At 36.4% G+C, this 23,600-nt stretch overlaps 1 protein-coding gene across 1 annotated transcript; it reads right to left on the bottom strand.

Moving 5' to 3' along the window:
• Positions 1-163: 163 nt before the first annotated feature.
• Positions 164-21,602, bottom strand: nox1 (NADPH oxidase 1). Its single transcript, XM_056472127.1, has 13 exons — positions 21,430-21,602; positions 21,180-21,275; positions 18,743-18,853; positions 18,568-18,652; positions 15,586-15,737; positions 13,040-13,221; positions 12,430-12,556; positions 8,907-8,999; positions 8,583-8,824; positions 6,613-6,775; positions 6,302-6,448; positions 6,076-6,200; positions 164-1,004 (listed from the first exon to the last, which is right to left on the bottom strand). The coding sequence occupies exons 1-13, from the start codon at positions 21,472-21,474 to the stop codon at positions 878-880; spliced, it is 1,695 nt and encodes a 564-aa protein (XP_056328102.1). The 5' UTR covers positions 21,475-21,602; the 3' UTR covers positions 164-877.
• Positions 21,603-23,600: the final 1,998 nt, after the last annotated feature.

The raw sequence follows: 23,600 nt of genomic DNA, 5'->3' as shown, positions 1-23,600 counted from the left end.
CAACAAACAAATGAACAAACAAGCAAAAACAAACAAACAAATCAAATGAAACAAATCAGCTAAACAAAGTGAACAGACAAATGAAACAAAAAAACAAATGAATGAACCAAACCAAACCAAACAACGAAACAACAACCAGGCTTTTTTTTTGTTAATGCAGAAATTAATTCCTGCTGTCATATTTTATTTTGTAAACATTAGAAGAACAACAAACAAGTAAAACAAAAATTAAACAAAACAAAGTGAAACTAACAAATCAAACGAAACAAATAAATGAGCCAAACAAAATCAACAGACAAATGAAACCACAAACAAAACAAATAAAAAATTAAACCAAACAAACGGATGAAGTAAACCAAATGAACAAACAAAAATACATATGAACAAACAAAACTAACAATTGAAACAAACAAATGAAGGAAACAAACAAAAACATATGTACAGCATACATTTGTGATACATTTTGTTTAAAGGCTACGCAGCCACAGTTGTTCATATAATTAAGACATTTCCTGTTTTGCTTTCAAGAAAAAGGTGAAATTTCCAAAACATCAGTGTCTTTTTCAGTAACTTCTTGTTCTGCTAATTTTAGAGCTTTAAACTTCTTTACACTCATCTGATTTCCTGGATTCCTGATGACTCTAACCAGGAACTTGGAGAGCCAGACCATGAACGAGAAATACAATAAATGAACCTTAGCCTCAGACGTGGGATTAGTGCCTTCTAGAGACGTGCTCAATTTCCAGAAGGGGGAATTCGCTCTTCTATTTTTCTCGTCACAATAGTGTGGAATGTTGTAAAATGCCATATCTTGATCTTGCAGCACAATGTGTATTGTGAAAGTTCTTCAAGTGAATTCGATTTCCTTAATGTTTCCTCAAAAGTTCTCTTTGTTGAAGTAAAACTTGGTTCTTCGTGGATCAACATCAGAATATTTCACACATTTCTTCTCCAAGTCCTTCGCTAAGGCTTGTGGGCCACACAGGAACGTTCCCACCACAGACCTGTGTATTGTGAAAGTAAACACTTACTGTTGGGGTATTTTACAACGGGCATTAAAATGCAGTTTTGTAGGGATGTAACACTTCACTTGACTCACGATTCGATACGATTCACAATATTAATCTTACGATTTTTAAACCAAAATTATTTGAAACCAATTTAAGGTGAAGAGCCCTTTCATTTTTTCTTAAATGCTGCACATTTTTAGCAAAACAATACATTTACTGCTATAACCAAATTGCTATTTAAAAAATAAATAAAATAATCATAATAATACAAATTAAAGAAGACTCGTTAATTTAAACAAACTAAATGATGCACCATGTGATCTACATAGCACTCTACTCTTAGTCGGAGCAAGCAGAGTTGCAAATCATCTGGTCCATGTGGTTTGGCTTATTAATAGTTTTTTTAGACGTCTGTAACAGTAGTTTTTCACTGTTCTGACGATTTATGCGCCGCATCATATTAGTTGTTCTGTTAGTGTAAGTAAACGTCTTTTCGCTGTATTTGCACACAGTTAGTCTGTCGTTAGTCTGCCACTCCACCTCTTGCTTGCTGCTGAAGTGCAGGTAAAGCGAGTTTGCGTTCGTAAACCCTCTGTTCAAAAAAATGTGTTGCGATTCATTCAACATTTTTAACAGCTTGAATCCTCACATATTTAAATGGATTTTCAACCGGCTCACTGTGAATCGTTACATCCCTACAGTTTTGTCAATTCGATCAACTGGACAGTGATAGATACTGGTGAAAATGGGGTCCAGTGTTTTAAACGTGCACTTTCAATCACTTCCATTAATTAAATTGCTTTCGTGGAGTGAGTAATCATGTTGTCAAATGCATTTGAAGACCACCTTTTGGCTTTGCACCAAAATGAGGCATTTACAAAACAAGGCATACTTAAAGTACTGTGCTGTATACGTTAGGGGTGCATGATATTGGAAAATCTGATATTGCGATATTTTATTTTTTTGCGATTACACATTGTGTTTCGAATACAGTTTCACCAGATGGCTTGAATAGTTCCATTTAACGTTGTTCTGGAGAGTATTCTGGCACATAAATTCAATAATCACAATGCAAATTCTTTCTTGGAGTTTTTGTCTTGATTCTAGTCCAAATAAACAAAAAAAAAATCGTTCAGAAGTAATAGGTCAAAAATCTACCAATGGGTTCAGTAAAATAATCTTGTTTTTGCTTTGAAATTTCGATTTTTGGACTAGAAACAAGACAAAAATTCTCAAATAGAATTCAGACTGGACATTGCATATCCTGTGATGTGACTATTGCGAATGTGCACATTCCGATTTTGATGCTGAAATGATTTATTGTCCCTAGTATATATACTAGGGTATATATATATACAGCCCTAGTATACGTTCCTCATTATAACACTAGGATATTTTAGTTGACATCCGAGAGATCTCTGACCCTCCATTGACTAGTGAAGGAAGAAACAATGCTTTAAAACAGTTGACTCAATTGCTTTGCAAAATGATTCACTGTTTCGAAGCATTCAAAACACCATATGCTAGTAACATCTGCTGGTCAGAAGCGTGTAACTGCGACAAATGCTCAACATTGGATTACATTAGCCTTTTTCAAACCCACTACAAACGTTACATTAAAAGTATACTCTATCAAGTGCACTTAGCTTATGGTCTAATATCATAAAATATGAAGTGTCTGCATAATATGCCATCCTTTATCAATTTTCAAGGAGTATATTCTTGGGCTATGCTAAACAGGTCAACAAGAGTCTATTAACTATTATTGTTCCTTTTCATGCAATAAATGTCTTATTAAAGCATCTACAAACTGATCAGAGATGATAAAAAAGCTATGAAATTATTCAGTGATTTGCCACTGCGCTGTGCGTTGATCCGTGTGATCGCTCATGGATTATGATATTCCTCAGATCGTCCCCCTAGTGGAGAATCATTGAATTTTCAAAACATTTAAAAATGATGTAGTGAAGCCCTGTTTACTGGAAATATGTGATGTTGCCAATTTGATGCCTCCTCTGAAGCAGTGATTCAAAACAAAAGATTCGCAAAGGTTTTGAAGCATTATGAAGCAGTGTTTTGAAAGCAGCCATCACAACTATAGACCGCAGGGGTATTGAAAAATCATATCTAGGGCCAGACGGAATCTGCGGACGTTTATTGCTGTTTCTGCTGAGAATTTTGGTAAAAATCTGCGAATTTCTGCTGAATTATTTTGGGAGTGTCATAACTAAAACCTTAATGTGTGAAATAAAACATAACACTTTATTTATTGTTTAAAATGCAAATCCAATTAGCTTCACTTTATTTGGTAAACAAAGCAAGTCTCTCATATAATATATCTACTAAAACACAGAAAATATTACTGGACAAACTGTATTGTACATAAATCAGATGAACGTTTTCATATTAGTCAATAATATTACTGTAATTAATTTAAAAAGTGAATAAATAAAGATTTACACACATTTACTCAAGTAAATAAACAGAATTAATAATGGGCTCGAAATCTGTGGAGTTCTGCGGAAATCTGCAGAAAATCTGCGGAATTCTGCATGCACAGATTCCGTGTGGGCCTAATCATATCCCAGAAGGAAACCAAGTACATCTTTAAAACAGTTTATGTATCATCAGTGCTTCAACTGTACGTTTATAAAGCTACAAGATTACTTTTGTGTGCACAAAAACCCCAAAATAATGATTTTATTCCAATTTACTCTCTTCAGCATCAGTTCAGGATGAGTGTTTACAAGAGCACTGTGTATCGTATGCGTGCCATGCTGCTGGCGTACAGTTTATTAACCTTGAATAATAATCTTTAATGCGGAAGAGAGCTCTTATTATGTGATCGTTTTAGGACTTTTGATTCATTTGCCTATGGATGAATGACTAGAATTAACAAACGGCAATAAACGGTCACTGTTTGCTTTACAAACAAGTGTGTTTATGAGAATACATAGAAACAAAATCATAAGAAAATACAAATTTGCAACATCAAGTTATTTTTATGGCTGGAACTCAATGAGAGCAGAAGTCTTGAGCCAATAAGGACCAATCCCAATTCTACCCCTTAGCCCTTACCCCTACCCCTCGTTTTGCGCATTCACGTCAAGGGGTAGGGGTGTCTTAATTCTCTTTAGCTTGAAGGCGTAAGGCTAAGGGGAAGGGGTAGATAGCCCTTCGAATGAAGATTTTTCAGGACCACACTCGAAACCAAGGGGTATGAATTTCCCAGAATACACCAGCCACAACAGCAGTATAGCTGCACCCGGAAGTAAGAAGACCAACAAATTAGTATTTTTTTTGTCATTATTATGAACTTTTACAACAAACAAGCATATGTTTTATTATATTCATAACTGCGTTCGTGTTTTACCTTCATGCTTTTAAAAAAAAACGCTAAAATAAAAACCGCTAAATTTCGCTATCTATAATCGCTATTAATAACTCCTGTACAGCAGTTCCACAACATTCTGTCACTCAATGACACTCAAATACCCTGTCAGAACAGTCTAGAGGCTGGGAATGAGCTTTTTACAGTGTCTGCTATAATGTTGTTTTCGTGTGTCTAGATGAATATGGCCAGGGTGTAAATGCACAGTATAATTACAATCTTATTGGCACATTTTGTCATTATTATATCATTATGATAACATTATATCGTTGCCTTCAATGATTTCCTGAAGATAAATGCCAAAAAATAACACCACTGGAATAACAACAGCAGTCGCGATTGTCTGATCTCATATGAAGCAAGAGATCGCGGTGACATGATGACATGTGCAGGTGCTGTAGTGCCATTTCTTAGGGGTAAATTTTGAAGCCCTTCCCCTTCACACTTGGTTTTAAGGGGGGGAAGGGGTAGTGGTACAAAAATAGAATTGGGATTGGGCCTAAGTTTCCAGTGTCCACTTTTAGATGAAAGAATAATGTCAATGTCAGCGGGGCACAAAAGGATTCTTGTCGTAGCTACATAAAGGCCCAATCCAAATTCTACCCCTTACCCAATTCTCTTTAGCTTGAAGGCGTAGGGCTAAGGGGAAGGGGTATACACCCCTTCGAAAGGAGATTTTTCAGGACCACAGTCGAAACCAAGGTTTAAGAAAATTTCCCAGAATACACCAGCCACAACGGCAGTATAGCTGCACCCGGAAGTAAGGAGATCAACAAATTAGTATTTTTTTGTCATTATTACGGATTTTTACAGCAAACAAGCACATGTTTCATTATATTCATAACTGCGTTTGTATTTTACCATCATGCTTTTTAAAAAAACGCTAAAATAAAAACCGCTAAATTTCGCTATCTATAATCCATAATAATAACTCCTGTACAGCGGTCCCACAACATTGTGACACTCAATTACCCTTTCAGAACAGTCTATTGGCTGGGAATGACCTTTTTACAGTGTCTGCTATAATGTTAATGTTGTTTTTGTGTGTTTACATAGATGAATATGGCCACGGTGTAAATGCACAGTACAGTTTCGATCTTATTGCCACATTAGATCGTTATGATAACATGATATTGTTGCCTTCAGTGATTTCCTGGAGATTAAACCCAAAACATAGCACAACTGGAATCACTACAGCAGTCGGGATTGTCTGATCTCACATGAAGCAAGAGATTGCGATGACATATGATGACGTGTGCAGGTGCTGTAGTGCTGTCCCAATTCTTAGGGGTAAATTTTGAAGCCCTTCCCCTTCACACTTGGTTTTAAGGGGTAGGGGTACAAAAATAGAATTGGGAATGGGCCTAAAATTACCATTGAATCACTGATGAAACTGTTTTGAGGAAATTCTTGGTTCCTTTCTTGAGTTTCAATGTTGGACGACCCTTGCAGTCTATAGAGAGCTCTCGGGTTTCATCTAAAATATCTTTGTTTGTGTTACGAAGTTGAACAAGGGTCTTACAAGTGTGAGTAAATAATACATTTTTGTGTAAACCATCCCTTTATTACCTGGTGGAATCATTAATACACCTTGGTGTACCGCTTGTGACCAGATCACTGAAATATCATGTTAATACCAGGTGGAAAAAGGAAGAAACAACATGGTCAACTTACGATGGGTTTTCTTGACGAACTTGTTCAAATTCTTTATCCCAGTTCGGCCGCCCATAATGAGTCTTCTGCTTTAGGCCAGTGATGATATCAGTATCTTTATCAAAATGCACCATGGCATGGTCTGCCTGTAAATGCAAGATTAGATATCCCATGACACACACGCACACACATTACTCACATTTGAACTTGGGTCAATTTGCTTTTCAAATGGGTTTATTGCACGTACATGACTCTGGTCCCATCCGGTGAGGTAGAGTTTATACGTGAGGAAATGCCTCATTCCTCGTTCCTCCATTTCTCTTTCAAGCACTTGCAGCAGATCTGCAAACCACTCAAAGGCGTGCGTTTCCCTACACAGCCAGTAGAAGTAAATCTAAACACAAACATCAGAAATGAAAAGGAAACTGAGTCTCAAGGAATGCCGGAGTTCATTATCTAGAACATGAAAGCTAAATTTATGATAACATGACAACAATGGGATTGATTATTTTTGACCTTTGCACGCTGCTCCCTTATTTTCTTCTCATTCATTCTTACCCTCTTTGTTCGTAGTTTGGGGTCTGAGTCCTTAAACTTGTACCAGATGGATTTCAGAATGGAGGCAAATGGGGTCACTCCAATCCCCGCTCCCACCAGCATGCTGACCTCATAATGAAAAACATCCTCACTTGCTGTTCCAAAAGGGCCGTCCACACCCATCCTGCCGTAAAAATAAGACGCCAATATATTAATGATGATATATTACTCTTTCTATGTGTTGTTTTACATAGTTAAGCTTAAAACATCCACGTTTGTTCTTCTTTTTTGTCAAGTAAATGAAATATTATGCTAAAATCTTCACCCAGCTCACCCAATTATATATATATATATATATATATATATATATAGCAGCGATGCACTCACCCACCATTTTATTAGATGCACCTTATTAATACCGAGTTGGACCCCCTTTTGCCTTCAGAACTGCCTTAATCCTATAAGGAAATATTTTGGTCCATTTTGACACGATAGCATGCAGTTGCTGCAGATTTGTCTGCTGCACATCCATGATTCGAATCTACCGTTCCACCACATCCCAAAGGTGCTCTATTGGATTAAGATATGGTGACTGTGGAGGCCATTTGAGTACAGTGCACTCATTTTCATGTTCAAAAAAACCAGTCAGAGATGATTCGCGCTTTATGACATGGTGGATTATCCTGTTGGAATTAACCATCAGAAGATTGGTACACTGTGGTCATGAAGAGATGAACATGGTCCGCAACAATACTCGGGTAGGCTGTGGCGTTGACACATTGCTCAATTAGTACTAATGAGCCCAAAGTGTGCCAAGAAAATATCCCCCACACCATTACACCACCAGCCTGAACCATTGATACAAGGCTGGATGGATCCATGCTTTCATGTTGTTGACAACAAATTCTGACCCGACCACCCGAATGTTGCGGCAGAAATTGAGACTCATCAGATCAGGCAACGTTTTTCAAATCTTCTATTGTCCAATTTTGGTGAGCCTGTGTGAATTGTAGCCTCAGTTTCCTGTTCTAAGCTGACAGGAGTTGCACCCAGTGTGGTCTTCTGCTGCTGTAGCCCATCCGCCTCCAGGTTCGACGTGTTCAGAGATGGTCTTCTGCATGCCTCAGTTGTAATGAGTGGTTATTTGAGTTACTGTTGCCTTTCTATCAGCTCAAACCAGTCTGGCCATTCTCCTCTGACATCAGCAAGGCATTTGTGCCCACAGAACTGCCGCTCACTGAATATTTTCTCTTTTTCACACTATTCTCTGTAAACCCTACAGATGGTTGTGCGTGAAAATCCCAGTTTCTGAAATACTCAGACCAGCCTGTCGGTGACCAACAACCATGCCACGTTTAAAGTGACTTAAATCCCCTTTCTTCCCCATTCTAATGCTCAGTTTGAACTGCAGCAGATCGTCTTGACCATGTCTACATGCCTGAATGCAATATTGCTGCCATGTGATTGGCTAATTAAAATTTGCATTAACGAACAGTTGGACAGGTGTACCTAATAAAGTGGTGAGTATATATTACTATATGAACTTGCCGTTTACTACTACCAAGTGTTGGCAGTATAGCCGCACATACAGGTAACTGACCAAATTTTGACATCAATCCAAATCCGCTATTGGCATTTAAAACATGAAAACCGTCTTAGATAGAAATGTTCTTTAGATTAATAAATTGTTGATGGTTATCTGGAAACCCACAATGTCAGGGTTACCAAATACACAGATTCCCCATAGAATTGTGCTACTTTAACAACAAACTATGTTTTATTATAATTATTATTCAGCAGGTTAAAGGGTTGACATATTGCATCAGATATATTTATATGGTTGCACCAATATATTTTACTCTACCAAATTTATATTCTACCAATGATAAAAACCCTACAAGGAAGATTACACTTTCGTAAGGTGCAAGAGGAAATGAAAACCTGGCAACCCTGAAAACAATAGTTCTATGTCATAATAAAAATCCACATACTTGGGTCCTTGTCCACCTTCTGGTAGCTTTTCGACCATCTTGAGGAGCTTTTCAGTCCAGTCTCCAACGGAGCGGATGTGCACACTGAAGAAGTCCTCTTCTGGGGCTGAAGTCAAGGTGAACGGGTGCCACTCCAGCTGGGAAATAGCTGGACAGTTGAGGAACACATACTGGCCCACATCCATGCTGAATCCAGGCTTCACCAGTTGCAATTCCAGCACTTTAGATGGGCGGATCACAATCTGCCATAACAGAATGAAAACAGTTTCAGGCCATTTCAGAGCAATCGTGATCAATGAAGAAGACCATTTTGACAAAACATACCTTCCTGTAAGTGACAGGCTGCATGTACCGAATGAAACGAAGCAGCCGTTCACAAATGTAAATTATCATCGGTCCAATAACGTACATCCAGGTCTGTGACGGGGAAATCAGAAAATTTAAAAGAGAAACAAATCACATTACAAAAAAGTTCCATTAGTTAATGTTGACATACATGAACTAAAAATGTAACCATACCTGTACAGCATTCATTAATCATAGTTTAACATTTACTAATGTATTATTAAAGAGCCCCTATTACGGGATTTTGAAAATGACCTTTCATGTAGTGTGTAACACAGCTCTAAGTGGAGTGAAATCTTATGTGGACGGTGTTTAAGACTATTGATTCATCTTTGAAAGAGTTGACTCCTAGTGCTAATGAGTCTGTAGCTGTCCCAGCGTGACGTCGATACTGAACTCAAGCCCCGCCCATTTGTTGCACGCACAGACCTGGGAAAATTGAAGCCCCCGGCACCACCCACAAATACTATAGAAAGAAAAAATAAGACAAACACTGTAGCAGATCCCGGTTGAATGATGTCGCGAAAAGGCTGTGCTCTGAAGTGTGAGGGAAGATTAGTGTTATTTTCCCTACCCAAACATGAGGCTGTAAAGAGTCAGTGGCTGAAGTTTATATTCGCAAAAATACCTCAGCATTATAGCCCCAGCCTTGTGCTGTGTTCCCGTTATTTTTCTGACGAGTGCTTCAGCAATCTACATGCTTACATGTAGATTCATCGCCCGTTTGTTAAAGGAAAGATCAGAAAAGACTATTGATGTATGGGACTTTGTCAGAGCTTGACAGGAACTTTACAGTGCACAGTTCATGGATCGGTTTCTTCCTCCGTTTCACAAGTGTAAGTAACTTAAGTGTGATTAAAATGGTTGCCTCCTTGTTTTCTCTGGCTTGCAAATTATGTATTTAATTGTGTTTTGTTACTTGTAACTGCTTGTACAGTATCTGGTTAACTCTTTATGTTCTCAAATCCTGTCTTAAACCACGATGAAAGCGCGATGTGTCCCGCTTTGTTTCCAGATTTAAATGCGTTTGTGAGCTTGGGATCCTCTGCGATTTTTGTCTATGGCCATCATCAGCTTTTCCAACACACGTGCGACGGTCAGGTTTCAAAACAGATTAGCTTTTGCCACTGTGTGGATTAATACTGAATGTGTGTCATGGTTAAGAATAGAGCAATATGCTGGTGTTTAACTGCATTGCTTTAATGCAGTCCTGCACTGGGCTCACACATACACTCTGCACTCTGACTACTTGTTGATAAGCCTTTGGTGGGCATTTTTCTTTGTCTCACACTGAACGCAGTCGACCAATCACAACAGACTGGGTCATCAGACCAATCAGCGCAGATTAGCATCGCGCTAAAGAGGGGTTTGGGGAACAAATGAATCGCTGAACGAATCATATGGGAGTTGTTGGAATAATAAGGTAAAAATAAATGCATATTAGAAAACAACTAGAGTGTTTTTTTTACCTTTTTGACTGTTGTTGGACACCCCCAAAACCAAAATATAACCCTTTTTAATGCATAATGGGGACAATCCAAAGTTGTGCTTGTTAACATTAATGTGCACTTTTTATTTTTAGATGCACCAGACAAAGTCTTATATATACTCCATATTTCTGGGAAATCATTGTGCATTTCTGAGTGTGCCTCTTATAGGTTAGTGGGCTTGAAAAACCATCTGTAGGAGACAAACTCTTTCCTCTCCACATGTACCAGACACTTTTCTTCAAACACTCCATTACAAGGACTCAATAACAATATTGAAGTGGATCAAAAAGTTTTTCAAAGACAAGAATGGGTAAGTTAAATGTTTTGGATATATATTTCCATATTTAAAATATTTGATCTTCTATTGACCTTATTCTTCAATGCGGAAATTTTCTTGTTTTTTGCTATTGTTTTACTTCCGATTCAGTTGCCTATGGGAGAAATGACTAGGAATAATAAATGGCAGAAAACGGTCAAACTAACTTGCTCTACTAACAAGTTCCTGTTCAATGGTTATGACTATACATAAAAAGGAGAATAGTATAATAATAAATTACCAGTTTGCAACTTCAAGCAGCAGACAGGGCTGTTTTTAATGTCTAGAAATCAATGGAAGTGAATGAGAGTGGTAGTCTTCAGCCAAACAGATTCCAATGGCTGCACCCGCTCGTATGGGAAGACGGTCAGTAGATCTCACTCAATCACATGCAACAGTATCTGGGTGCAGCCTTTATGATGCAAGCTGAGATTGCATCACTCAATGATGCAATGTCAGACACAATGCACTCAAATGGAGTGAGTGATGTCACTGTAAGGGGTAGGGTTAGGGGTGGGGTTAGGTGAGCCCATTAAAAAGCATTGGATGCAGCTCAGATTGCACTGCACCAAGTCTGCAGCCAGAGCCCTCTCTTCACGTGAGGTCAAAGTTCACCAAGCTTGAACTTATGGAAGCAGCGACAAGTGAAACTTGTTGCACAAACTTGTGATTCCAGTCTGAATGGAAGTCTATTATCTATGAATGGAAGACTATAAAAGTGCAGTGTGACCATGGCTTAACTGAAACTTGTCACTATATATTGCTGCTTTTTGGTGATATGAAATGCTTTTTTATATAATTTGCAAGTCACTTCGAACACAAAAAAGCTAAGCATGAACAACTATAATTTAACGAATGTAAAGTGTTACCAATAAATCGCTCTGCAATAACACTTCCAAAACGCTAGCTGGCAGTAGGTGTTTATGTTCCTCTGTGTCGGGTTTCTTCGCTGGTGTTTTGTTTTTTCTAAACGTTGCCTTAATGTACAAGTAGCTCAAACTCGCTCATTTTGAGGCAGGAATCGGCAGACGTGCAACAACTTTAATCATAAGGTAAACACAAAACAACAGTTTCCATCTGGAGCTCCTTCACAGGACTCCACACCAAATATTCGCTCCATCAGGCTTGCGCGGCTCTTACCCCCGCCCACACTCCTCAGCACTACCAAGCTGTCCAATCACAGAGCTTGCGCTACGTGTCGTTGCGATGTGTAGTTACATTTTTTGAGAGGTGCGTGTCAGCACCGGCAACGACCATGGGCGAGGGTTATGCGACCATGTGTAGGCTGTGCCAGAGCATACGCATGTGTTTGATTCAGAAGTATAAATCAGCCTTAAGGGCAAACAATGACGCGTGAGTCTTTTTGTCATTCATTTTCATCACATCGTGATCCATCAAATCAGTGACATAGATTCATTTCTAATCAGTAGCACCAGATACCATCTCACAGTCTGAAAATAGTTTTCTCTTCCCTTACTGACCCCACCTACTACATTAGCTGCCTTAAATCCCGATTTGCATTGATAGAGTAAAAGTCTTCATGCACAAAATCAAAACATCAAAGCAAATACTCAAACATGAATACTAAACAATAATCATCAGACATAAACCTAGTAATAAACAAATTAAACTATTCAGTCCAGAATAATAATTGAAAGAAGGAAATGGCTCCAACAATAGCATTCACAGCATTTACCTGAGGAAACCCTCCGGCAAACTGAGGAATTGGACATTCAGGAATCTTCCCCCAGTTATCCGGCTGATCTTCGCAGAAGGAATTATTGTGAGGCGGATCTGTCTCGACCTGTCCTCGGACAACACGCCTGGAAACCAAATAGCCACAGTTTACACTTCAAAATCTCAAAACCTCATGCAATTCTGAGAGTGCCTCACACAGGTGAGTGGGCTTGACAAACCACCTGTAGAAAACACACCCTTTCATCTCTCTGACACTTTAACCGACACTTGCACATGTTTTGCACATTTGCACGTTCTTACAATAACTTTATATAAAAAACTGCATTAATGAAGTGTGCTTCACACATGTGAGTGGGCTTGATAAACCACCTGTAAGAACACTCTTCTCTCTTTCTATTGAAATAAACACTCCCCCTTCTTACTCTAGCTCTTAATTCTCTGAGCACCAACAGTTCCTTTGTATAATTAGCATTTCCTATGTGTGTTGCCTCTTCTTGTTGAATCACTGAATGCCTCTTCAATTGTACGTCTCTTCTAAATGACTAAATGTAAATGTATCTACTGTAGATTAGTCGAATAATTAGGCTCAGCTAATTGATGGGTCTTACCCTGCGCCGTGGAAAACTAAACCGGCAAAGAAGACGATGAAGAGGTGATGCGTGTACCAGAAGACCTCAAAATAGCTTCTGCGAATGACTTCCATTGATGAAGTTATCATGAGGATGAGGGCGAGAGTTATGACGACTCCTGTGAGACCCGCAATACTGGTGAATACGAAGATCATTGGAGTCTGGAACACAAGGAAAAACACAATTATAGCAGGCATATCACAATACAGAAGAAAGAGAGATCAATCTTTCGTGCTCATAAGTTTGGCGTAAGATTGTTTTTTTAATATTGTTGCAATATTAAAACTGCTAATGGACTCTTTACATTTGCGGGTTTCTCAGTAGCAGAAGTCGTCATAGTTAGAGCACAGGGAATGGGAGAGTACAACAAATATTTGTTTTACAATCCCAATTGCTGAAATAATAAAAGGAAAACCTCCATGACAGTGTTATCAAGACTTTCAGAACAAGGAAAAAAATAGTATGAGACTGATAACGGGAGCTTGAAGAAAGAACAATGTCAAATTTACAGTCCTGCCCCATAAACGCTGCATTAGAAATGCTTTACACAAGCGGTAACTTTTTAATTTGATGCAAAGATGATATAATAGATACATGAATACATATAAATGTACATACATTAATATACAGTTAAAGTCAAAATATTTGCCCCCCCCCCCCCATTTATTTTATTCCCCCAATTTTTGTTTAACGGAGAGATTTTTTCAACACATTTCTAAACATAAAAGTTTTAATAACTCATTTCTAATAACTGATTTATTTTATCTTTGCCATGATGACAGAAAATAATATTTACTAGATATTTTTCAAGACACTTCTATACAGCTTAAGGTGACATTTAAAGGCTTAACTAGGTTAATTAGGTTAACTAGGCAGGTTAGGGTAATTAGGCAAGTCATTGTATAATGATGGTTTACTCTGTAGACTATCAAAAAAAAATATTGCTTAAAGGGGCTAATAATTTTGACCTTAAAATGTTTTTTTTTTTTTAATTATACTGCTTTTATTCTAGCCAAAATAAAACTTTCTCCAGAAGAAAAAATATTGTCAGACATACTGTGAAAATTATTTTGCTCTGTTAAATGTAATTTGGTAAATATTTAAAAAAAGAAGAAAAAAATCAAAGGGGTCTAATAATTCTGACTTCAGCTGTATATAAATATTTATATTTAAAACTTTCAAGGATTTAAGCGTATGATGACCATTAAATGCATCATAACAGTCTTGTGAAAAGGGTTCATTTAAAATGTTTTTCATTCCTGTGATTGCTACACTTTTTGAGTAAAACCTTTTTATTTCTTAATTTTTTTAGCCTACATTGCTGATAATAACATGTAAGTCTTTGTGAACAAATTCTAAACATATTTACTGTCACTTTTGAACATTTTAACGCATTCTAGCTGAATGAAAGTATACATTGAAATAAAACTGAATGACCCTCCCCCCCACTTTAATAATAATACTTTACATGTATATAGCGTTTTATGGACACTCAAAGCGCTTTACACATTTTGGGGGGAATCTTCTCATCCACCACCAAGGTGCACCATCCACCTGGAAGATGTGACAGCAGCAATATTGTGCCAGACTGCACACCAGCTGATTGATGAAGCCAATTATCATATGTGGATAGTTAAGAGGCCAGGAAAATCCCTACTCTTCTTCAAAGGATATCCTGGGATTTTTAACAACCACATAGAGTCTCATTTGAGCAGTATGGAGTCCCTTCACTATACTGGGGCATTAGGACCCACACAGAACACAAATTGAGCACCCCCTGCTGGTCACTAACACCACTTCCGGCAGCAACCTAATCCATCTCCCATCCAGGTACTGACCGGGTGCAGTCTTGCTTAGCTTCAGTGAGCGACTATGTAAAAGTTGCAGGGAGCTAGCTGCCGGCTAATTCACTCAATTTGAATGGCAGTAAATGGGTCAAAGTGCACTAAATTAAAGTGCACTAAACTGAACAAAATTTACTCATTTTATATAACATAGAGATATTAAATATTAGTATCTTTTGTGAAAGGATGTCAGAATATGCATCAAACTATTCTAGCATCAGCAACACTGTACTTATTAAAATATATAAAACAATCACTTATCATAATAAATCTTATATATTTCAATATTAATTATAACAATAAAAAAGACACTTAATTTGTATTTTGTGGCTACTCTGTAATCCATAAATCGTTTAATATGCCATTAAATGATCATTTTGATCAAATGATATTTTTAAATAAGACTTCTGTAAATCATGCTAAAGATAAATAGACCATTTCAATGTGGTCATGTCATTGGCCCATAATCATTTCCTGCTTGTTGTTAAACTATTTCATAACTGTAATAAGAGGCGATTCAATCATAACTTAATGTTAAAACAGCTCTCATAACATCATTTATCAATATGCAGCTCTTTTTGTATTCTAGGAAGCTATAGAAATTAAAAATGTAAAACAGGAAGTAGGTTAGGACCATTGTTTTTGTTTACATCCCTCAAAATGGTTCTGGATCTGACTCACCGTAGAATTGGAGGGAAAGGGATTAAGGTAAGTGGTGTTTAATTCACTGGAGTCTTCGAGCAGGGACAGCTCAAAAGCGAGATTTCCGTCTTCACCCTCTAAACTGTTGCTGTAGCGCTCCGCATTAAACAAGTGAGCAATAGTGTGAACCGCTGCGTTAAAGAAAGGATATCACAAGATCAACATTACACACAAGGCCAGCAGGAAATACAACATGAAATAGCTGTTAAAACAATTGTAAGGTTGGTTTAGCGCAATTGTTTAATTGCAAATGAATTTAATAATGTCAGAATTAATTTTTCAAGGTTTAATGCCTGTTTACATCAATAACGATAAATACATGAGGGTTGATGCTGCTTTAAATGCATGTGTTCTATATCAGATTGATTCTGATTGTTTCTAAATGTTGTTTATGGTTCATCAGCTAGAAAAAAGATTATGAAAGTGTTTACAACAATATTGTTCCTCAGTAAAAAAATGTAGTTGTAGTTACGTAATTGCTCTGACATTCTTAGACATTTAGAAACATTCAGTATTGTCTTGGGGCAGCACGGTGGCTCAATGGGTAGCACAATCGCCTCACAGCAAGAAGATTGCTGGTTCGAGCCCTGGCTGGGTCAGTTGGAATTTCTGTGTGGAGTTTGCATGTTCTTCCCGTGTTTGCGTGGGTTTCCTCTAGGTGCTCCAGTTTCCCCCACAAGTCCAAAAACATGTGGTATAGGTGAATTGGGTAGGCTAAATTGTCCATAGTGTATGTGTGTGATAAGTGTGTATGGATGTTTCCCAGTGATGGGTTGCAGCTGGAAGGGCATCTTCTGTGTAAAACATACCCTGGATAAGTTGACGGTTCATTCCACTGTGGTGACTCCAGATTAATAAAGGGACTTACAGGAAAAGAAAATGAATGAATGAATATTGTCTTTGCACGGTTCAAACTATTTTAAAATGAGTTGAAACAACACAATTCTTGAGGTTTTTTTTAAAGAAAAACTTAATTGTTTTATGTTCAATCCACTTAAAACTGTAAAAACTGGTAAGTGAACATTTTACAGTGTAGATGCTCGGCCAATACAGGGACTCTGGATTATTATGGGGGATTGTACAATTGTGGTACATTAAGCTTCTCCAAAATAAACTTGCTATTATATTTCAAAACGAAAAAGTTTAGAACAAATAATACAAATTCTATTAAGTTGTCTAAAAATAATGCTTGTTTGTGTATTAAGGAACATTTTGTCTTGTTAATATTAAACTCAAATTTTTGACTGTGTTCACTTTCTGAATCTTACATTTAGCTTTAATAATCATGAAATAATTAAGTCATTCATTAGTTTTCCTTTGGCTTAGTTCCTTTATTCATCAGGGGTCACCACAGCGGAATGAACTGTCAACTTATCCAGGATATGTTTTACACAGAAGATGCCCTTCCAGCCGCAAACCAGTACTGGGAAACACCGGTACACCATCACATGCACACACATATAGTACGGCTAATTTAGTTTATTCTATAGGTGGACATAGATTCATTTTTTATCTAGATTAATCTCACTGTAATCTTGGAATTAATTTAGATTAATCTAGATTAAAATGGATCTATGAATTCCGCCGATGGCATTCAGAATATGTGTGCTACCAAAACAATAAGTCTTTGAGAATGGCTTTCTCAAGCCAGGTGGCGCATTAGACCTGGGGCTCAGCTCCTGTTTCCAAAATGCATCATAAACTGCTTAAAAAACTGTTCTACTATGATAAATGATGATGAAAATAAATTATGTTCAATAAGATGTACTTGTGTTTACTAACTGTTTATTCAGTTAAACATGAATTTTAAGTTGATGCAATAGCCAAGTGGTTAGCGCGTCGACATGTAGTGTAGTAGCACGTCAGGGCGTTCCAAGTTCGAATCCCGGCTCAAGGACATTTCCCTACCCCCCTCTCTTTCTCTCCAACTTCGCTTCCTGTCTAATACTGTCCTATCTAATAAAGGCAAAAAGGCCAAAAATAAATCTACAAAAAAAAAAAAAAACATGAATTTTGAACTGTAGGCCTACCTAAGCTCGAAACAGTGTTTTTTGATTACCTTAATCCAACTAAAGTCATAACTGAACTAAACAGAAATGGAATTAAGACGTGGAGTAAGCATATATTAGTGGCATTATTGAAGTAAGTGACAAGATCCACACATGCGGCTGTCAGTAAAGCACCGAACACACACACACACACATCGCGAAATGCGAAAGTTTTTTCTTTCCATTCGTCGTGTGTTATTAAATTCCATAACACGCTCACCAGTCCTTACTCCTTATTTAGGTCTAATACCCCAGTTTGTCACGGGGGCATGAACGAAATGTTCATGAGTTAAAGTGAAACTGCAACTCCACACAGAAATGCCAACTGGCCCAGCCAGGACTGAAACCAGCAACCTTCTTGCAGTGAGGCGACAGTGCTAACCACTGAGTCCGTGTCATCCCTATTTTGCATTATTTTACATTAATAATATAGTCAGTTTACTGTACATTGTTGCATATCATTCCAATTTAAGTCAAATGAATGGAAAATGCTTGAAATGTATCTTCAATTCTAGAATTATAGAACAATTGATTATCAATATTTCAGTAATGAAATTAATATTCACATTATGACTTCTATATGGTCTTATTCAAACATCCTAGTATTATTAGAGCAGTCCTGACAGATGAAGCTGATTTTAAATCTTGTCTATAGTCAGACAAATATATTTTACTTGGTTAATGTTTAATCAGATTTGGCCTAGATGAATAGCTACCTGCAATGTGGGTTAATGTCTGATAACCGTGTTATTCACAAAGTAAAACTATCTGACTATCCTATTGCATCATGAAAAAAAGCAGGCGTGTGTATGTCTATTCCTGTAAACACAGACTGCATGATTCAGTTTAAAAGCCTAACCCTAGTTTATTATGCACAACTTCCTGTTACCATTTCGATGAACTTGCTGTTTACCTGTCATTAGGGCAATCATGTAGGCCACCAGCTTGTGGAAAGTCAGATTTTTGTCCAGCTGTTTCCTCACTGTTCGTCCACAGCACTAAAAAGGTGGACAGAAGGGCAGACAGACACAGACGGTCTCACAATTTGTTGAGAACCGAAAAGGTTAAAGTGTGTAACAGCAGTTTACCACAAAAGAGCCGCGGAGCAGAGACAGCAGGTTACGGCACACGGGCAAGAGAATCAGCATGCAGTTAAAGTTGAGGACGGCGGCTGGAGCTCTGGCCCACGCCAATGCAGACTGGAAATAAAAACAATATTGCATTCAAGTTCAATGCTTTTACTGCATAGCTCAGTAAAACATATCTGTTAATTAAGAGCTTCTATGTTTTATAATTCACAAGTGTTTTTCATTTATTTGCGGTTGTGATTTACATTATGGGATGTTGATCTCTGCTCTGTTGAGTTTTGATGTTGGAAATTTAACTCTACCGGTTAACAAAGTGACTATTAATGACATTTTAGTAGTTTTAAATTAATATACTGTATAATAAATACTATATAAAGAAATAATTCGGTATAATAAGATAAAGTGTACAGGCAGTTTGTTATAAGGTATTTGTACAGTAATATACGACACCCAATCCATTCAATATATCACTTTAAACTATTACAAATGTTCATAACAGTCACCTTTTCAATGTTAAAATTTTTGGAAGAAAGATAAAAGTCCTATAATGCAATTCAAAAGCATTCATTAAATGTGAAAAATACTAATTTCTGAATATTTTTATAGTGTGCATGTCATAAAATTAAATCAAATACTTCCTCTTTTGATTATGAGTCAAAGGAGAGATGTCCTATTTTATTGTTCTGATCAAATTTTATTTACTTGGGTCATTTTAAATACTTAGAAAGCACATAAAATCTACTTTACTTACCAAAAAAAGTACTTACTTTCTTTAGCCTCATAATATTGCATTCTTGATTGTTTTACATTTTGCTTTACATTTTCTTTGATGTTTATTTTAATATAGTGCTACTGTCAAGCACTTTGGTGTTAAATGTGCTCTATAAATGAACTGACCTTTACCTTTCAAGTAATGTTTGTGACAATTTAATATCAGTAACATATACAGTGCCCAGGATAAATGAATGCACCATCATAGATTTCTGCAGAACACTATCCATCTCGCTTTTTAATTTATACATATGAAATATTTATGAAAATCTGATTTACTTTACAGACATTCTAACAAAATATGTTATGGATACCTAACAAAACAAAAAACAATACAGAAAAATCATATTTAGTTGAATTTGTTATATGGAATAGTTCAGTTTTTTTTTTAATTATGTAAATGTATTATTGTTCTTATCCTAAAGGTTTTAGGTGACCATACTTATGATAATGAATATAATTGCTTAACAACTTCTTTGTTACACATTCCATGAAAAATTGATAAAATATTTAAAGTGGGTAAATCCCTTTATGCTGCTCAGCATATTTGTGTATATATTAAGCATCATGCTTTTTCTGACCTGTAGTAAAACATATAAAACAGTGATCATATTAAACTGCATTTTAAATGAGTCAAAACTTCTCATAACGATTTAAACATGACAAACAGCTGATATTTCGGGGCCACACTACTGTGATCCGATCAGCATATTTACAGTTGAAATCAGAATTATTAACCCCCCTTTGAATTTATTTTTCTTTTTAAAATATTTCCCAAATGATGTTTAACAGAGCAAGTAAATTCTCACAGTATGTTTTCTTCTGGAGAAAGTTTTATTTGGTTTATTTTGGCTAAAATAAAAGCAGTTATTAAGTTTTTAAAAAACATTTTAGGGTCAAAACTATTAGCCCCTTTAAGCTATATATTTTTTTCAATAGTCTACAGAATAAACCATCATTATACAATAACTTGCCTTATTACCCTAACCTGCCTAGTTAACCTAATTAACCTAGTTAAGCCTTTAAATGTCACTTTAAGCTGTATAGAAGTGTCTTGAAAAATATCTAATAAAATATTATTTACTGTCATTATGGCAAAGATAAAATAAATCAGTTATTAGAAATGAGTTATTAAAACTATTATGTTTAGAAATGTGTTGAAAATATCTTCTCTCCGTTAAATTGGGGAATAAAATTAACAGGGGGGCTAATAATTCTGACTTCAACTGTATATGTCAGTATAACTCTTTCAGTATATGTAACTAATTGATTTTGGTCCATGTATCCCTGACAAGATTTTTTTTTGTACACTGTAAAAAATTCTGGGTGCCACACTCAATCAATTTGTGTTTGGACAACATGAAGGAATTAAGTTAACTTATTAGTTTTTACAAATTTAAGTAGATTGAACACAATAAAATTAAGTAGTGCCCCCCAAAACTCAATAATTGTGTTGTTTCAACTCATTTTAAATACATAGTTTGAACAAACAGCAAACATAATTTTTTGAGTGTATCTAAAATATTGTTACACTGAATTACCCTTTAGTTTACATCTTCTGAAAATCATGGTAAATAAACCCATTATAATGTACAAAATATAAAACTGTATTACTCTTTTGATTACTTAAAACTTTTGTATTCTTCAGAAAGTCATCATTACTTACTCCTAAAAGTTCTCGAGTGTACTCAAACCGCTCTCCTTGGTCATAAAACAAGTAGAAGTGGACAAACAGAGCGATGTTTATGGCCATCCACACCACCTACAAACACACACAGACACACACACACACACATCAACAGAAGACCAGTTTGATTACAGTTTATGGTTTATAGAAGTAAATTTATAACTAAAGTAAAAACTAAATAAGTAATTTTGAAAGTGAATGCAACAATGAGCTAAATAAAAGCTCTTACCACGATGAAGGCGCTGAGGCCGTGATTGATTATCCAGTTGCCCATCTGAACACTGTGGAGCTGCAGCAGACCTGAATGAAGACTGCTCTCGGATGAACGCTTTTTTATTACTCACCTGTCCTGTTCACGACTCCGCCTATTGCTCAAATCAGGAAACGGGCAGTGAAAATATTATGTTTATGTTGCATGTCTGAAGAAATTCCCGAGAGGAAGCACTAGTTTAATGTGAAGGCGTTTGCTTTAAGCTGTCTGAAGCGCGTCGCGGAATGTGTGACGGAAACTATTATTACATGATCGATGGGCCTGGATGTTTATGATGTTATATAATGTCAGCTAATTTTAACAAAATGAACAATTTAATTTGAACAATGAACAATTTGCCTGCCACAATGGTATTTGCATCGTAATTTTTTTTTTTATAGCAAAAACGTCGCCTAAATATATAATAGATAGATAGATAGATAGATAGATAGATAGATAGATAGATAGATAGATAGATAGATAGATAGATAGATAGATAGATAGATAGATAGATAGATAGATAGATAGATAGATAGATTTTTGTTTCATACCCCTCTGTTTTGAGTTTTTTTTTAATACAGTTGAAGTTAGAATTATTAGCCCCCCTGTATATTTTTCCCCAATTTTTGTGTAACGGAGAGATTATTTTTAATATTGAATAGGTTAATTAGGTTAACTAGACAGGTTAGAGTAACTAGGCAAGTTACTGTTACTGTACGATGGTTTGTTCTGTAGACTATCAAAAAATATATATAGCTTAAAGGGGCTAATAATGTTCACCTTAAAATGTTTTTTTTTTTTAATTGCTTTTATTCTAGCCAAAATAAAACAAATAAGACAAAATAAGAAAATCCCCTTGCTCTTAAACATCATTTAGGAAATATATTAAATTTTTTTTTTTTTAAATCAAAGGGGGGCTAGTAATTCTGACTTCAATGGTATATAAGAGTTAGTTAGAGAAGTAAGGAGTTAATAATTAATTATGTTTAACCCTATTCACCTGCAATGACTAGTTAATATTTTAACAAAGCATATTGTCAGATAAAACATTATTTCTTATTTATTTTTTATTGAATTGTTTTTTTTTTTTCCGGCGAGCATATGTTCACTGAAAGTCAGAAAGAATGAGGAGAGATAGTTTATTTCTTAAGAAGGATTCAGAAAAAAGTTGATTTGCGTCAGAAATCCAATCTGATGAAACGACTGATAGCCAATCAAATCCGAGTAGGCCGTTCACAGAAGCGTTTCAGCCAACGTGCAACGGTGAAAGAATGAGGTAAGATGAAAGTAGCTGAATATCAAAGCGAAATATTAAATATCTGACAGCTGTTTTGCAATGGAAATATAAAATGACTAATATTAACATCGTGTGGCGAAAAGTACTTATTTTTTTCGCTGTCTTGAATAGCAATTCGTTGAATCGTCGACATGTTTAAAGGAATGCTAGGCTAACTCTTAACTGGAATTTAGGTGAGGACACATGAACTGTGCGTTTCCAATATGTTATGAACACATTCACTCTTGTTTGTATATCGTTTTAATACAAACTGCATTTTAAAATGCAAATATCGGTGGCTCAGTGGTTAGCACTGTTGTCTCACAGCAAGAAGGTCAATTGTTCGGGTTAGGCATTAGGTAAGTTAGGGCGATATTACAGCTTCATATAATCTACATTAAAATTTACACTGGTAGCAAAATCTGACGGGTAGCATATTGCGTCATTAAAATGTGCCTCCTAGTTTTTGAATGGGAGGTAGAACAATCTGACAAGGTAGGACAAATGACAGAACACGGCTGGGTCAGTGAACATTTCTGTGTGGAGTTTGCATGTTCTCCATGTGTTGCCGTGGGTTTCCTTCGGGTGCTCCAGTTTACTCCACAGTCCAAAAAGACAAGCGGTACAGTTGAATTGAATAAACTAAATTGGCCGTAGTGTGTGTGTGTGTTCATGTGAAATGTGTTTCCCAGTACTGGGTTGCAACTGGAAGTTCAGCCGCTGTGTAAAACATATGCTGGATAAGTTGGCAGGTCATTCCGCTGTGGCGACCTCTAATAAATAAAGGAACTAAGCCGAAGGAAAATAAATGAATACAAATATTGCTTTATAATAGATTAGTTGATATTTTCATGTATGCCCAATTGCCTATTAT

This window comes from Danio aesculapii, chromosome 14, assembly GCF_903798145.1.
Source record: "Danio aesculapii chromosome 14, fDanAes4.1, whole genome shotgun sequence".
NCBI lineage: Eukaryota > Metazoa > Chordata > Actinopteri > Cypriniformes > Danionidae > Danio > Danio aesculapii.
This window is presented reverse-complemented; position numbering and strand designations above follow the sequence as displayed.